We start from the raw sequence: 16,472 nt of genomic DNA, 5'->3' as shown, positions 1-16,472 counted from the left end.
ATCTTAAAGACTTCACAGTATCATATTATCCCAACAGAGCACTTTCCTCTCAGACTGCTGGCTTACTTGTGGTTCCTAGAGTATTTAAAAGTAGATGTAAAAGAAGGCAGCGGCTTCGGCTTCTGTGGAAACAGCTCCCAGTTTGGATTCGGTAGACAGACACCATCTCTACTTCTATGATTAGGCTTAAAACTTTCCAGTTTGATAAAGCTCATAGTTAGTGTTGGATCAGGTCACCCCGAACCACCCCTTGGTTATCGCCCCACACCCAACTGGTCACAGCAGATGGCCGCCCCTCCCTGAGCCTGGTTTTGCCAGAGGTTTCTTCCTGTTTTTCATCCCTACTGTTGTCAAGCGCTTGCTTATAGGTATCGTTGTTGGGGTTTTCTCTGTATTATTGTCGGGTCTTTACCTTAATATAAAGCGCACTACGATTAGGGATGGGAATTTCACGATTCCGATTCCATTTTCGATTCTGTTGAACGATTCGATTCTTGTTTTTAAAAAAGGAGAACACACAGGCCGATTAGCTTAGAATTTTGTTTTATATCTTCTCTTTGAACAAGATTTTATCCATATTGTATATTCTGTATCTATATATGTGTATATGTGTATATATGGTGTATTTATGCTTATATCCTTACTCTCATTCCCCTTAATGTATCTGTAACATGCAACTTCTTTCGGTGCTTTGCTACTGGAAACTGAATTTCCCGGAGGAAGCCACCCGAGGGATTAATAAAGTTTCATCTAATCTAAATCTCTATCTAATCTAAGATAGAAATTTAGGAGTAACATGGCCTTACAAACCCAGCAGTGAGATCTTAAGAGATCCACAGCCTACGGCTCTTCAATGGGGTGTCACAGGGTCCCCAGGGAAAAAATTGTAAATGTAAAATAATAAAATAAATATTCTTCTGTAGCAATAATTACAATTACACAAGAATATCCAGTAATGTCACTGCCTCCAATTAAACACATTCACTTAATAAAAATCGGGGGCATCTGCTGTGGCAAATGGGTGCAAGCCTTTGACCACAAACTTAGTCACTGCTCGGTGACATTCGTCTATCCTGGCCTGAAAGGAGACGCTACCGGTAGACTGCAGTGAGAACTGCCAGCATCTGAGCCAGACTCTGTCTCTCTCTCTCATCATGGTCACCTAAATGCACAGTAATGGCAGGTTTTGTAAGAAGGCAGATCGCGCTAACATAATATGCACTGTTAGTTGATTATTTACCTGCCGCATTAACGGGAGAGGACGTGCAAACGTTACCGCTGCTGCTGGGTTGAGATTCACGAGTCCGGAGCGGAATTAAAAACACGACATTCATTTAAGGTTATCGTGTGTTTTGTGAGCAAATGCTTTTGCATATTCGTAGTGTTTCCTCCCTGAAATGAAAAAGTATAACCAAACTTCTGAGCGTTTGTGCCACTTAGGCGCCGTGTTTCCTGCCAGGTAAATGACGCTCCGCAACGTGGTGACGTCATTCGAGGCGACTGGAATCGATAGTTTGCAAAAATGGCAAACAATTCCAATTAATTGAAACAGTGGGAACCAGTTCTCAACTCCCATCCCTAACTACGATGACTGTTGGTGCTATATAAATAAAATTGATTTTATATTTGCTTCACAACCAAGAGGCTTCTTTAGTTCTAAAAGCCATTGTGGTGTCCCAGGTTTTGAACCTCTGGTGGGTCCTGAGAGTCATCATATGCAAGGTGTGGGTCATTATGGTCACAGAAGCAAATGATAAAATTGACTTGATGAACTAGAAGAAGGTAAGGATGTTGTACCTTCAAACATTCTCAAGAAAAATATATTTTATGTGATTTATTAAATAAGAATAGCGATAAAGTTAATACTCTTCTGTCAACAAATCGTAGTATGCCAATCCCCCTGGCATCTGCAACTTCTTGTAGAGGTTTTCAACAGTTCTGACAACAGCTCGCTAAAAAAGTTTGACCACTTTTCCAAGCACAATTCCTTCAGATACAAGATGCCTGAGGGTTATGTTGCATGTACAGCCGGTTTCAAATCTCACCACAGGCTTTAAATAAAAATTTTTTTTACTGAGCAGGCCATTTCCTTAGCCCTCTCTTTCTTCCTTTTTTTCAACTATTCCTCAGTGAATGTGCTTGTGTTCTTAGGATCATTATGTGTTTCCGCTTTCAGGTTCAGCTTCAACTTTTGGATTTATTTTCAAGGACTCTTCATTATAATTCAGAATTCTTAGCGTTCGTCACCCGGGGGAGGCGTCCGTGTCAATGCCTCTCTGAAGACACGCCCGCATATCAAGAAGTCAAAGGCTATTCACTAGAAACGCTTCCTGTGCTCAGAGAAATGTTACGTTTAAAAATCTGTGTTCGCTGATGTGTGTTTCACAGAGAGAGTCGCAGCAAAGGCAGAGAAAGACCAGTGATTATGATGTTTAATGCAGATAATATCTCTTCTGGAATATTTTGGGGGCCTCTTTATTTTCTCTTTATCTCTTTGTGCTCAAAGGAAAGGTTGTTTTCTTTTTCCCGTCCACTCCAACAAGATGTAAGGGGCCATTTGTACATCTTTTTCACAATCTAGTACCAATTTCATGCATTTTCAAGGTTCTCCTCCCAAATAGCGGTTTTGGCATCTGAGGAGCACCGCAAAATTGCTGTGCCAAAAGTTGGAACTGCTAAATGGATATGGTAGACACTACTGCAACAACTTCTCCAAAAATTGGCAGGTGCAGCGTCCACCACGATTCTTATTCCCACTAAAATGACACCAACCTCTGCAAAGTATTGCTACGTAACATTTGATTCTCAATCCTATCAAAGTGATGGCTGCTTCTCAGACTGCACAAAAGTAGAATTGGCTCTCCGCCTGCACCACTCTTTCACTCTTTTTTTTCTTTTTGAGGCTTTGGGAATGTATTGGCAGGTTTCCTGCTGCTGTAGATGAAACAGGAAGCAGGAAACTGACATGTCATTATATTTGACACAAGCTACAGGTTGAGTCATCTTGTATTTTTCTGATACATCATTGTTTTTTTGCACGTGATCTTCACCAACCCTCTTTAAAAGATTAACCTATATTTTAATTAGGTAGCTTTTTGGAGAGAGCATAACTAAAAAAAAAACCTGAAAGCTGGAGGTGGTGGCTTTCCACACATCCAAATACTTTTTTAAATTAAAAAAGTAGCCCATTAAATACGAGTTTCCTGTGCAGCAAATTTGAACCCACAAATAAAACAAACGCCGACTAAAGAAACGGGCAGAAACATTAAGAAGTAAAGCCTTTCATACACTGGAAGTGTAAAATTGTGATACAGCTTCAACTCCTGGATCAAACCATGAAATTTTCCCTGCTGCTGCTTTCTTGTGAGAATTCGATGAACCCAGAATCTCAGTTTCTTCCTTTTCTTGTGGAGAAATGTCTCGACCAGCTTGATGTCGACTTTTTTCAGTGTTTTTTTTTTTGTTGTTGTTGTTTTTTTGTTAGGACAAATTTTTGGCAAAAATACAACATGTTCAGTTTGTATATATGTTACATGACAAGTTTGGATACAAAGTTTAGATATTAGAACACAGAGCAGCAATTCCTATTGAGACAGCACATCCCAAGCAGCGCAGGCACCCAGGAAGAGGATCTCACAGCAGGCCTCAAGCTGATGGAAAGCAGGCACACCTAAAATCCAGGAAGTACACCGGCTGGCACGACCAGGGCGCTGGTTCGTACACCCAATGGCATCTGCACCATATTGGTGGAGAATAGTCGTCAGTGATTGTTTTTGAAGGAGAAGGGTTCACACTGCACGTTGGAGTATCATGTAATACCATCATGTCCTATCTTTTGGCTCTCACGTGTCATAAAATGCTGTCTTTGTTTGGTGTTCTGCTTCTAAGGGTGATTTTTAATAAGAGAAAGTGGCTAAGTCACCATGTTTTGGTTTTTTTTCCTTCTCACTACACACATAACCCACACAGTCTTGTATGGTGTGGTTTACTTCTAGCTAGAGAGAGCCACTGTTTGTCACTCAGCAGCATGACTTTTGGACCCACTAAGCTCCCTGCAGGGTGAGTCTGGAATAGTGAGGGAGCCACGAAGAATGGGAGCCTTCACGCAATGAAAGCAAAGCAGCAGAAAAAAAGAGAAGAAAGGGATGCAGTAAAAGGAGCTCTTTCAGTCAAGGCAATCACTAACATTTTGGAAAGCTTGGCTTGCTTGTGGCACTGCGTTCAGCCGCGGAAAGTGGACAGTAGTTACACCCCGGCTTTGAGTGATAGTGTTTTTTTCCACCCTGCCCTATTCTTTATCTTTTCTACTTGTATGTTATAAAAGGCGGCTTGTTCCAAGGTGGCTCTGAATTGAAGCCACGGAGGCTTTTTATTTGACAAACTGTCACCGTGCTGGATCTGAGAACACTCTGAATGGAGGGGGGAAAAAAAATAGGCAGTGTGTGCACGCGCGACTGGATGTGTGCAAGAAAGAGGCAGAGAAAGAAATTTCATAAACTGAAGAGACTATCTGTTTTTGTATCCATGGCAACAGGACATACCACTGCTCATCTTTGCATTGTTATTACTCATTACCCTCAGAGCCACAGATTGTTTTTGCCTTGTTTATTTCTCAGTAGCATCGCCAAAGCAAAAGGAGGGAAAAAGAGAGGGAGATCGGCAAGTTGTAATTACAATTTTTCCTTTTGAGGACGGAGACTCACTGCAGTATCGCCATCATCATTAACACCCCCCCCCCCCCCTCCATGCATGCACACTAGCCAGAAATAATGAGCCTTATATCCACAGACCCACACGTTGGGCCTTAATAAACTGTCATCGGTATCGGCGTTACATTTATAACCCCAAGTTATGATTGCATTCAAAGTCTGCACGCGTCAAATTAGAAGAGGCGAAATGTTTCTGCTTGCCCGTCTGACATTATGAATGCTGTCATTTTTTGTCCTTGACAGCGGTTTGAAGTTGCTGCATGCTTTCGGATGTGCCCGGCAGAATTTCAATGTGGGCTTTCTTTGTTTTGTTTTTATGTTTTTTCCCGTAAAACTCAAATCTGGTTAAAAAAAAAATTAACACGCTGACTTCATTTTATTTGAATGTAGGCCTATTCCTCAAGTGATACATTGTTTCAAAATAGCAATCATAATACAATTTGTATGTAATTTTACCCGACACGTGATACAGTCTTTGGTGTCACTCCTTTTAGGCCAAGCATTTGTTACAAAAGCGATACATGTGCACTCTTTTACTTTTCGGTGTAAGAGTGACACATTGTAATCACGCTCAACTTGACCATGATGAGTGTGGTCAACGTAAATTTGTATCCACCACTGGAATCTACTGAACAGTATGCGTGGTTAGTAGACACTCTCAGCAGTTTAAATTCCAGACTGTCTCTCATTGGGATTCATTATTTTTGAAGTCAATTAGTTCCTTAGACTAATTCAGATATTGTGCATTCTGAATCACTGAAGAAAATGAGCAAGCCAGCACGCAGAGGCCCAACTGTTTCTAGTGCTTCTGGTCAAATGTTCCCAAAAGGGGACCAATAATGCTTATTTCTATAGTCCACTGTAAGCGATTTGTTCACTGGGTATCACTTTGTAGATGACCACCCAATGCTACCACACACACTAAGGCTCCAGTTGACCCCTTAATATATTTACCAGCCTGCCCTATGTCAGTCAGCAGTATCACTTTCATTGTCAGTTGTTTTATTTTCGCTCATTTCTCCAGCCTTTATTTGGCCCGTCGTAGCAGAATGTCAGTCACTTACATGGTCTCTGGTTGTTGCTAGTTGCTCCCTGTGTAGACGCCGGTCTCCCCGAGCGTCTGTCTGGAATGAAAAAAGCGTGTGTGTTTAAGACATAAAAGAAAAATGTGGGGCAGAAAAACATTGGAGGACAAATCGAATGTGCACAAATGTGCGTCGCTCTGCTAAGTAACACGGACGCCGTCCGACCAGGGCCGCCCTTGCGCCGCAGTGAGTAAATTTCAGAGTAAATTACGTCTGCCCACTTTAGAGACCCTTACATGGAGTCCCATCAAGCCGGCTTGTTGTTGTAAGGCTAGGCGCAGAGGCACTGTAGATCACATCATTTGCCACCCTGCCTGGGCAGACCCCCCCTCCACCTGCAGTAAAAGGAACTTTTCAGCAGAGACATTGTGTCTGGCGACGTCTCAGTCATCATCCACCTCCCAGAACAAAGAAATCATCCCGCAGTAAATCCATCACCCAGGTGTAGATACATTCCCTGCTCCTACTCTCTGTTTCTATAGCTTTGTCTCTTTTTCTCTCTTCTTCTTCTTTTGCTGTTTCTTTCTCTGCTGACCGGGCCCCTCTTCAATTGAAGGTGAGATTGTGATGGATAGAGGCTGCAGTCACTGCACAGCCAGCTAGCCCGGGAGACCTCGGGGTCCTCTCGCAATGCACCATGGCCGGTACCACCCACTGCATCGACGGCTCTGTCGCACGTCGGGCTGAAAACAAGACTAATGTGTCACACGCACCGCACACCGCAGAGCATGCAAGCCCAAACATCGGCATCTGTTGACACCTTCTGCATAAGCGTCCTTCTAAAGTATAAGGAAATCAGCCTTAGCTTCACACGTCTCCTCTGTCTTGTCAGTAAGAGCATCCACTGTTGTTACAGGCTACAAGGGGAATGGGAAAACACAGATGAGCTCCCCTTTAAGAGACAATTACATGATAATAACTGATAATTTTATGAAGTTGCGCACCTATAATAAATGAAGCTTGTAGTCAGTCATCTGCTGCCAGTCAATTCTTCACATCACTTCTTCCTTGCCACACTGTCAAACTCAGTGCTGTCATCATTGCTTTAGTCCAATCACCTTCTTGTCCACCTTCTTTGAGCCAATCAGCCTCCACTTTGCTTACTTTAAATCTCAATGCTCTTCCATCATTCTCCCTTTCATATTTTCTTCCTGCAACTCACCTCCTCTCAATCTCCATTTAACCAATGTCACTCATCCAAACTTCCATCTCAATCTTCACCACCACCAGCGTCTAGACCAATCTAAGTGCCCTAATTCCAGTCACCGTTGGGTTTCTGTTCTGCCACGATGGGTCATCGGACTCTAATCGCCAAATAGATTAATTAATTTCTCTGTCTTAATAAATCATGTTCAGTTCTTCCAAATGAGCTCTCCTCAATGAACTAAATTAAGGCCTCCGTGATTTAAGGAGTTAACACGCAGCGTATATGTCAGAAATGGGAGAAACGGGTAGCTGCGACTAAGATTATCACAAGGGCATCGAGCGCTGTCAGTGCTGTATGCGCTACCACCTAAGTTTGCTAATTTGGGTCTATCTGGCCACAGAGCTGATTCCTTTGACTGATTCTGCAATCCGAGCAGAGAAACGCCGTTGGCCACATAAACAAATTAAAAGCGTTCTCACAGACGGCGTCTGCGTGTGAGAGATTACGCGTGTCTTGTATCTTTTCAGAACGATTGCAGAAAAGCTTTTGGAGGAATTGACGCAAATGAGTTTACTTTGATGAGACTTCGCAAGGATAACTCTAACCTTGAGATGTAACCCTCACTGAGCCTCAAGACATTCACCGCAATTAATAAATTCATTCTACTCAACTTCATAAAGAAGACAGGGTTTAGCTGTTTCTCATAGCAGCGCTGAGCTTGGACACCCCATTAAAATTTCAAATGAATCATCTGACCGCCATAGTACTTGTTAGCACTGGCGGCTCCAGTTGGTTTTCGGTTACATGTTGCTTTGTTGTTGTATAAACCAATCTAGTAGGTCAGTTGGTCTCACTTTTGAAGAATCAGGAGTTTTATCAAAAGGAAACATACGATTGGTGGCAACTGTTTCATCAGAATCTGCTTTATACATATTTTTGAAGATTTCCTCCTCCGCTTGCTAAGCGATGACGTATCAACCTGCTTCTGACTCCAAGCTCCTGCTGCGTTCATTAAGGCTGTTAGCTCTTTAATGTGTTGTAATGCTCTGTATCTTATTTTAGTTAGTATAAACAAGCCCCTGAAAACTGACTTTTTATTAGCCCTGTCCATGTGCTACACATCTTTAAGCTCAGTTTTTAAAACCTTATCATGTAACTGCAGCCAATGGGCTCAAAGTTTACCAGACACCAAATATTTAAATGCTTAAGAAAAGAGTCACTCTGAGGCTAATTAAGATTTCTATCGTGAGTTATCTAAACCATGCAGCAGCAGATTAATGACTAACCTTGTGCTCTGGATGGATCGTCTCAGGCGTTCTGGATGGAGACTATCTGAGACTGTCTGGATGGATAGTCTCAGAAGTTCCTGATGGCCAGAGACAAATGCAGTCATATGGCAGGAAAAACCCTAAACATCGACCAAACTTCAATCTACAGAACACCCGAGACCGGCGGTGTCGAACTCCAGGCAGGTTTTAGATACGTCCTCGATCCAACACAGCTGATTTAAATAGCTAAACTGCCCCCTCAACATGTCTTGAAGTTCTCCGGAGGCCTGGCAATGAACTAATCATTTGATTCAGGTGTGTTGACCCAGGGTGAGATCTAAAACCTGCAGGACACCGGCCCCCGAGACCTGGAGTTTGACACCCCTGGTCTCAGGTGTTCTCTCGACTGAAGTTTGGTCCATGTTCAGTGTTTTTCCTGCCATATGACTGCATTTGTCTCCGTCAATCAGGAACAATCACATCAACTTCTGCTTAAGGGTAAATTTAACGCTCATCCCCCATACTCTCTATGCTAATATGTAACCATCTGCTTGCTAATGGTAAATGCAAAGTCAGAAGTTTTTTAATATAGGCTTAAACACCCCAGCTCAAAGAATATACACCTGTAGGCCATTATTTGCGTAGTAAATGTATGTGCTAAGATAAGCCCGTGTGAGCCATTGAGATAGTAGTAAGTGCCACTATTCCCAACAGACCAGTAAGTATAAATCAGTGACACATCCCACTGGATGATGGAGAGGGTGATATTTAGGCAACATTCATCACTGTCATTATAGAACATCTCCATGCTTACACCATCAGACAGCAACTATGATGATGCAGCCAAGGTTCGCCGTGTATTTTATGGAGCAACAAAGAAAGTATGGTACAGCACTGTACAAGAGAGCAGTGGTTCAAAATAAATCTATTTATATGTTTAAGGCGCAGATGGAGAGGAGAGAAACCATGTTAACTTCCATAGCAACTCAAAGTCACGCTTGGACGTTATATCATAGTTATTGTAGCCTAGAACACAGTGTGACATTCGGCGCATGTGCTGAATGTCAACTCCCGCTACGCGAGCCGGAATCTCTCTCCCCCTCTCTCTCTCTACCGGCCCTTTTAAATGTGACGAATTTGCCGAGAGCCCTGATTCATGTGCCCTCTCCGCAACTGTTTCTCATCCCCGTGCAGATCATAAATCCTTGGTCGTACCGTAGGTGAACTTGTCACATGACTCCCCGCAGTGGGGCCACTACCCCATAGCGCAACTGTCTGCCCTGCCTGACTGCGTTTCATGAGTCAGAGCCCAGCTCTGGAGGCATATGGGGAGATTTATGCATTTTAATTGGATTGGCTTCGTGGCCCCACAGTAAGAGCGGTTATTTGAGGTATGAAGGATTGACACTCTGCTCTTGTCACTGCTCCTTACCTCCTCCACATCATTTCAGAGGCTGGTTTCCGGCTTCTGACACAGGATTCAATTCAGTTTTATTTATATAGCGTAAAATCACAACCACAGTCCCTTCCGGGCACTTTATATTGTGAGGTAAAGAGCCTGCAATAACACAGAGAGAAAACTAAAAATGAAGCAAACCCTTTGAGCAAGCACTTGGCAACAGTGGGAAGGAAGAACTCAATTTTAACAGGTAGAAACCTCCAGAAAAACCAGCTCAGGGAGGGGCAGCTATCTGCCACGACTAGTTTAGGGGTGAGGGGAGGGAGACAGGACTCATGACACACTGTGGAAAAGAGCCAGAGAAGAATAACTAATGATTAAATACAAAGCGGTGTATAAAAACACAGAGGGTAAAAAATGTGAGGGACTCGGCGCTTAATTATGTCATCATAATTAAGCGCATGTGATGTGACATCAAGTTAAGACTGCTCGGCCTTTATTACCAATGCATTGTTGTGTGTGCTCTTTCTTGTAACACTGCTAGAGCTCCCACAAACCTTATTTTGTGTTGTGCGCACCCGGGCGTCTGTCTGGAATGAAAAAAGCTTGTGTGTTTAAGACATAAAAGAAAAATGTGGGGCAGAAAAACATTGGAGGACAAATCGAATGTGCACAAATGTGCGTCGCTCTGCTAAGTAACACGGACGCCGTCCGACCGGGCCGCCCTTGCGCCGCAGTGAGTAAATTTCAGAGTAAATTACGTCTGCCCACTTTAGAGACCCTTACATGGAGTCCCATCAAGCCGGCTTGTTGTTGTAAGGCTAGGCGCAGAGGCGCTGTAGATCACATCATTTGCCACCCTGCCTGGGCAGACCCCCCCTCCACCTGCAGTAAAAGGAACTTTTCAGCAGAGACATTGTGTCTGGCGACGTCTCAGTCATCATCCACCTCCCAGAACAAAGAAATCATCCCGCAGTAAATCCATCACCCAGGTGTAGATACATTTCCTGCTCCTACTCTCTGTTTCTATAGCTTTGTCTCTTTTTCTCTCTTCTTCTTCTTTTGCTGTTTCTTTCTCTGCTGACCGGGCCCTTCTTCAATTGAAGGTGAGATTGTGATGGATAGAGGCTGCAGTCGCTGCACAGCCAGCTAGCCCAGGAGACCTCGGGGTCCTCTCGCAATGCAACATGGCCGGTACCACCCACTGCATCGACGGCTCTGTCGCACGTCGGGCTGAAAACAAGACTAATGTGTCACACGCACCGCACACCGCAGAGCATGCAAGCGCAAACATCGGCATCTGTTGACACCTTCTGCATAAGCGTCCTTCTAAAGTATAAGGAAATCAGCCTTAGCTTCACACGCACACATACACATCTCCTGTATACAACATCTTGCCAGCCCCACTCCTCCCCCAATCCACCCCTCCAACATATACACAACGGCTCATCAGGCAGGAAAATCAAAAGAGCGCTCTCCCCAGACTCAAGGAGCACTGCGGCTGTTATTGTACCAGAGCCTGTTAATGATCAGCATCTGTTCCCCTCTCTGCTAGTATTAGCTGAGCTGCTACTAAACAAGGCTTCTTTGTGATTCTGCATCACCTAAGCTTCCTCAGCCTTACCTGACTCAGAAGTTGGTTTGTCACCCCCATCCTGGCTCGAACTCTTCTGCTGACCGTGCTCGAAAAGTTTGATTTTGAGACTCATCTGAGAGACGTATTAGGCATATGCCTCTTGTAGGGTGATTGCTCAGTGTATGCAAATATTTACTTGCTGCGCTGTAGCTCGAAGTCGTATGTTTAGTTGCTGCAGGCCAATGTATGCATGCACAGCCTTTGATAACAGACAGCTAGGTGGTTATATACAATGTCAGTGCTTGCACAGTTGGCTTAGTTTTTAGCTGTGGTCTTGTTAACAGCCCATCAATGCAAATTTACCGTCTGCACTTAAATGTAAGTGACATTTAAAATAATGCCTGTTTGATCTTCATTAGCATTCAGACGTAATCTTTAAGTCAAGACTCAAAAGTTCCACCCAGACATTTTTTTGACCCCCGTCAGGAGCGACAGCCGGCTGTGAGGTTGGCAGATTTCTTTTAAATTAACAGCCCACCTTTCAAACTTGCACTTTATCCCCTCCCCCCTCCTCTATTTATTTTTGAATCAATGCCCGGCAGTCCCGAGAAAGAGGACAATCCCTTCGGGAAATATAGAAGCCGCAGTAGCTGATCGTTATGTTTTGATGCAGTAATTATGTTTAGTTATTAAATCAAGATGTTGCTCTCTGAACCACACGCTTTACATATAGATGGTGTCTGTTTTTGGAAAGTCTGCTTCTCCTCGCTGGTGGCGGAGTTATCAGAATAATGGCATTTTCCTTCTCCTGATTCCAGATGGGATTGCACTGGAAATCACTCATGCGGGCTTTGTTAGATGCTGTATCTTCGGAGCCACGGCTCACAACATTGCTCCAAGGCCCATCGGCCTTGTTAGCATGCTGTTATTAGCACTGACCATTATGTTTCAATTGAGTCTGTTTAATGGGATTTTGAATGGTACATTATTTAGCTTTCACTCTTAGTAGATGGTTATAATTGAAATGAAATGCCAGTGAACAGAGTTTGGAATGAAAGAAGATAATGTTCCTCTACCGTTAGCTGTTTTAGCCATTTGTCCATTACGTTTAGCTAACTTTCAGCTAAATGTTTCAGTGTGTCAGGTGTTACAGCCGACTCTATGTGGAAATAAATTAAATAAATGCAACGGTTGGGACGTTATTGAGAAGTGTTTGAGGCATCACCGGTTTGTTTGGGTTTTTGGTTCGTTCTAACTGAGATCAAATAACTCAACCATCCTGCAGATTCTGCTGTTTTAGTCGACTTTGCCTTTTCCTACTCCTGTCCAATCATCCCTTATGTGCACTTGCCTTTTATGGGCTGATGTAAATTCCCTTTCGTGACTACAGGAGAATAACTGTTGATTCTTATCTCTACCGCTAAAGCCTGAATTTACTGTCAGCAAACGGCTTTTTAGTGCCCAAAACTGGCTGTGGTGGCAAATTACTTTGTGAAAAGAGAGAATTATCTAAAAGCAACAGTGAAAGTCATTGACCATGTAGTGGTTTGATTGAATTCCTGTTGTGCTGGTCTACGACACCTGTGGCCCTTTGCGCGGCTCACTTTGTTTCACTTTGTTGCCCGACCAAAATGAAACAACGGGGGGGCATTTTAAATTGATTCACACTGACTAATTCATGATTCATTTCTGCCACCTGTGGCTTGTGGGTAGTGGTTTATTGGCTGGTGGAGTGAATGCACTTTACCCCACGAAACAATAATGAAAATAAAAGCTTCAGGATTGTCGCTGGTATTCATGGTTATTGTTGTTGTTTTCACCACAGATTTTTTTTTTGTCTTGCCTTTGCCAGTAAAATCTATATCGATATAAAAGAAGCGGTCTTGGCAAACATCAAAATGCTTCTTGAGAAGATGGAAAAATAACTCAAAATTTCTTTGTTTTGTGTTGTTTTTTTTTCTTTGATGACATGACCAACAGTGGACTGGCCCTGGTTTTATCGGTTTCTCTCATCACTTTTGTTGCAGAACACCGACCCTGTTCACGAAATGCTTCTAGACGTCATTACTTGGGTTGGCATCCTCCTGTCGCTGGTCTGCCTGCTCATCAGCCTTTTCACCTTCTGCTTCTTCCGTGGCCTCCAGAGCGATCGCAACACCATCCATAAAAACCTGTGCATCAGTCTGTTCATTGCCGAGTCCCTCTTTCTGGTGGGGATAAATCGGGGTGACCAGCCGGTAAGATTATCACAACGTTGCTTTATTTCTTTGTTGTGTGCTCGCAGTTAGAATGCAGATCAAGCTAGGGCACATCAATGATCAATATAAGATGTTTCAAAATGTTAATAATCGATAGTTATGTTTTGTGTAATAAGTGAGCAATGATGTTGAATTCGGTGTGATGGTGGGAGGATTTTATTCATCTTGTACATAATTATCATTCTGTTCAAATTTCCAGTGTTCACACTGTAAGCGACAAGCTTTATTAATAGCCAAGCACAGGTAGCAACAGTACTCTGCAAAGGTCTTGAGCCACCCCTCATTTCTGAACAATATTTCGCCTGACTTTCTGAGGGTATTTAAAAGTTTTTCCACCACTTGGTAAGGCCAAAATAAGAAGGCAGGCCTAAAAAAAAGTTGATGAACAGTTGATGAAGAAGGCCTGAGAGATGCATCCGACCCTCCTGAGGATTTCAGGAGCGGTTTTGTATCATAGATAGGCATGTGTGAAACAAGATGTAGGCTCTGTTATGATTTCCGTCGGTGTTGTTAGGCATCTTAAAAAAAAACCTAATAGAATTATGAATGTAGAAATCAATCTGCAACTTAAAATGCTATCTGGAAAGCATCCCAAAATTTTGGGATCATCTGGAACTGATCCTAAAAACACAGCCAATGCAGGAAAAGCATACCTGGATAGAAACTGGAACTATCTCTGGAACTATGACTGATAAATCTATCAGTCATGGATTGGCCTCCCCATAGCTTGGACCTCAACATTATTGAAGCAGTGTGGGATCATTTTGACAGACAACAGAAGAAATGCAGCCAACATCCAAAGAAGAGCTTTGACCTAATTGACTAATAGTTTTCCCTCTCTGTTGAAGAATAAAGGTGAGCCATACCAGATATTGACTTTCAGGCTTTATAGAGTTATAGACTCTGCTTTTGCCTTGTATATTATATTTCCATGTATGTTTCAGTAAGTCACTTCAGCCATTTCCCATTTTCCTTGTAAAATATAAAGAAATGAAGGGTGGCTCAAAGCCAGTGTGTTTCTGCGGACATGAACTCTTACGACTGATACTTCACATTATCACTGAAGCACTGAGGTGCAACATCAAATGCCTGCTCTTCCCTCATTCTTGTTCTCTTAGATGTCTCTTCCTGTTAAAGGAAGTTCTTCCTCCCTACCTGTCGCCAAGTGCTTTCTCTGGAGTATTTGCCTTATAGCATAAAGCACGCTGAGATGACTGTTGGTGTTGTTGTTCCCAGAATTTCTTATGAACAAAAGGTCATCTAATTCCTCAAACACTGAAACCAGTTTCCTCAGTATATCGGTTTTAAATATGCCGATAGACGTACCTTTAAAAGTGGAAAACCTGCCTGATGCGAATGTGTCTGCCACCTCCTAGTCAATGGAGGCATTCAGGTAGAAGTGATTCAAACCGCTAAAAGCCACTCTTTTTACTGTAAAACCGGAGCGATGCATTTAAATTGCCTCGATGAATCGCCTGTGAGGTACGTCCACTGTCTTCTTCCCAGTTTTAAGAGCCTAAAATGTTTTGAGAAAATATAACCTTTGGCGTCCTGTGGTGCTGTGAGTGCTGCTTCCCAGCGAGTGTCAGTGGCCGCGGTCTCTTCAGCCTCTGCCGGGCTCGGTGAGACGAAACAGCGAAATAAAAGAATCGGATGCTTCTTATTCAACAAATGTTCCCACCTATGGTTGTGCCGAAGCAAACACATACTTGAAAGTGCACTCACATACTCGCACAGCAACACCTGCCAACTCGCTGTCACATTCTCATATCTCGATCGCTGTTATATTATATGCATTCGCCAGCGTGAATTCATCCATTCACCCCCACAACCAGCCTCCTGTTGCAGTTTTTCAATTTGCAAACACTTCAGACTAATCTGGATTAAGCTGTTCAATGCACTAAACCTCCTCCTAGTATAATAACTGTAGTTTGGATGGCATTACTTTCCTCAAGAGCTCAGCTGGGGTAGCAGGTGGAGGCTTGCTGTCACTGTACAGTCATCTTCAAGTGTGCGTGTGTTCTCGACACTCATACGGGAGACAAATGCAGAGTCATTACACGTGTACAGGTTGGCAGAGGGATTTTTTTTAATTTCCTCCCACAGCTTCTCGCAATCACGGCATTTCTACTTGCTAATGAGGCAGAGTACACAGTTAGCTTTGCGTTCCTGGGGCACAGACACTGGAATGCACATTATTGCAAACGGTCTTCGTAATAATTTGATCTATTTATTGTCATTGTTTTTATCATAATAGCCCGTCCTCCCATGCTAGTTCACGGCTGGGTTACAAGTGCAGAAAAATAATGATATCTCGCAGAGAAAGAAAGGAAGTGCCTTTACTTTCTAGCCTCGAGCAATCAAAGCAGATTGATATTTTGCTCTTTAAATATCATTAAAGCTATCAGAACTAAAATAAGCCTCCTAGTTTAGCTCAACTCCCTGTGAAGTTGAAGATAATGCTTTTAACCCCCCTGCTTCTATAACATTTTATGGGCACGATTCACAGCTCAGCTGTAAGATCGCTCTCCTGGACCGCAATTAATGTCCACTCAACCTTTTAGTAATTTAATTGAATCCATTTCAGTGACAAAATACACTAGTTATGGTCAACTGTGCCAATGATTAGATAAGTCCATGTAATTACTGTATCTTATTATTGTTAAGAAGCGCGTGGGCGTGTGCATACATGCGAATGACAATCTATGCCTTCCACATCTGGTCCGGACAGCTCTCTTGTCAGCTCGGAAAGTTTGGAAGCACATTATCTGCTCGTACCTGGCCGTAGCGTTGCTTCAAATGGCTCTTGGACTGCTGACTTCACTCCCTCATATCTCTCTTTCATCCATGCCAGCTGCAGCAAACAAGAGCACATGGGCTCAGTAGCTGCAGCGTTTCCTCTGCCAGTCACACAGGCAAACATCCAGTCACTTCAGCCAAACAAAGCTTAGCAATGCTAATTGTTAGAAAGGTACGAGCACGGAGAGGTCAAAAAACGCTGCTCGTTTGCCGGCACACCTTGCCACAGTT

At 43.1% G+C, this 16,472-nt stretch overlaps 1 protein-coding gene across 21 annotated transcripts in view; it reads left to right on the top strand.

Moving 5' to 3' along the window:
- LOC120721804 (adhesion G protein-coupled receptor L3-like) overlaps positions 1 to 16,472 on the top strand; it is a 252,581-nt gene that overhangs the window by 201,655 nt on the left and 34,454 nt on the right. For all 21 annotated transcript variants that reach the window (XM_040012415.1, XM_040012413.1, XM_040012412.1 and 18 more), the window contains one exon: positions 13,212 to 13,421. In XM_040012415.1, coding sequence (XP_039868349.1) covers positions 13,212 to 13,421 — 210 coding nt within the window. The remainder of the gene's footprint in view (positions 1 to 13,211; positions 13,422 to 16,472) is intronic.

Source organism: Simochromis diagramma, unplaced genomic scaffold, assembly GCF_900408965.1.
Source record: "Simochromis diagramma unplaced genomic scaffold, fSimDia1.1 OVJJ01000604.1, whole genome shotgun sequence".
Classification (NCBI taxonomy): domain Eukaryota; kingdom Metazoa; phylum Chordata; class Actinopteri; order Cichliformes; family Cichlidae; genus Simochromis; species Simochromis diagramma.
This window is presented reverse-complemented; position numbering and strand designations above follow the sequence as displayed.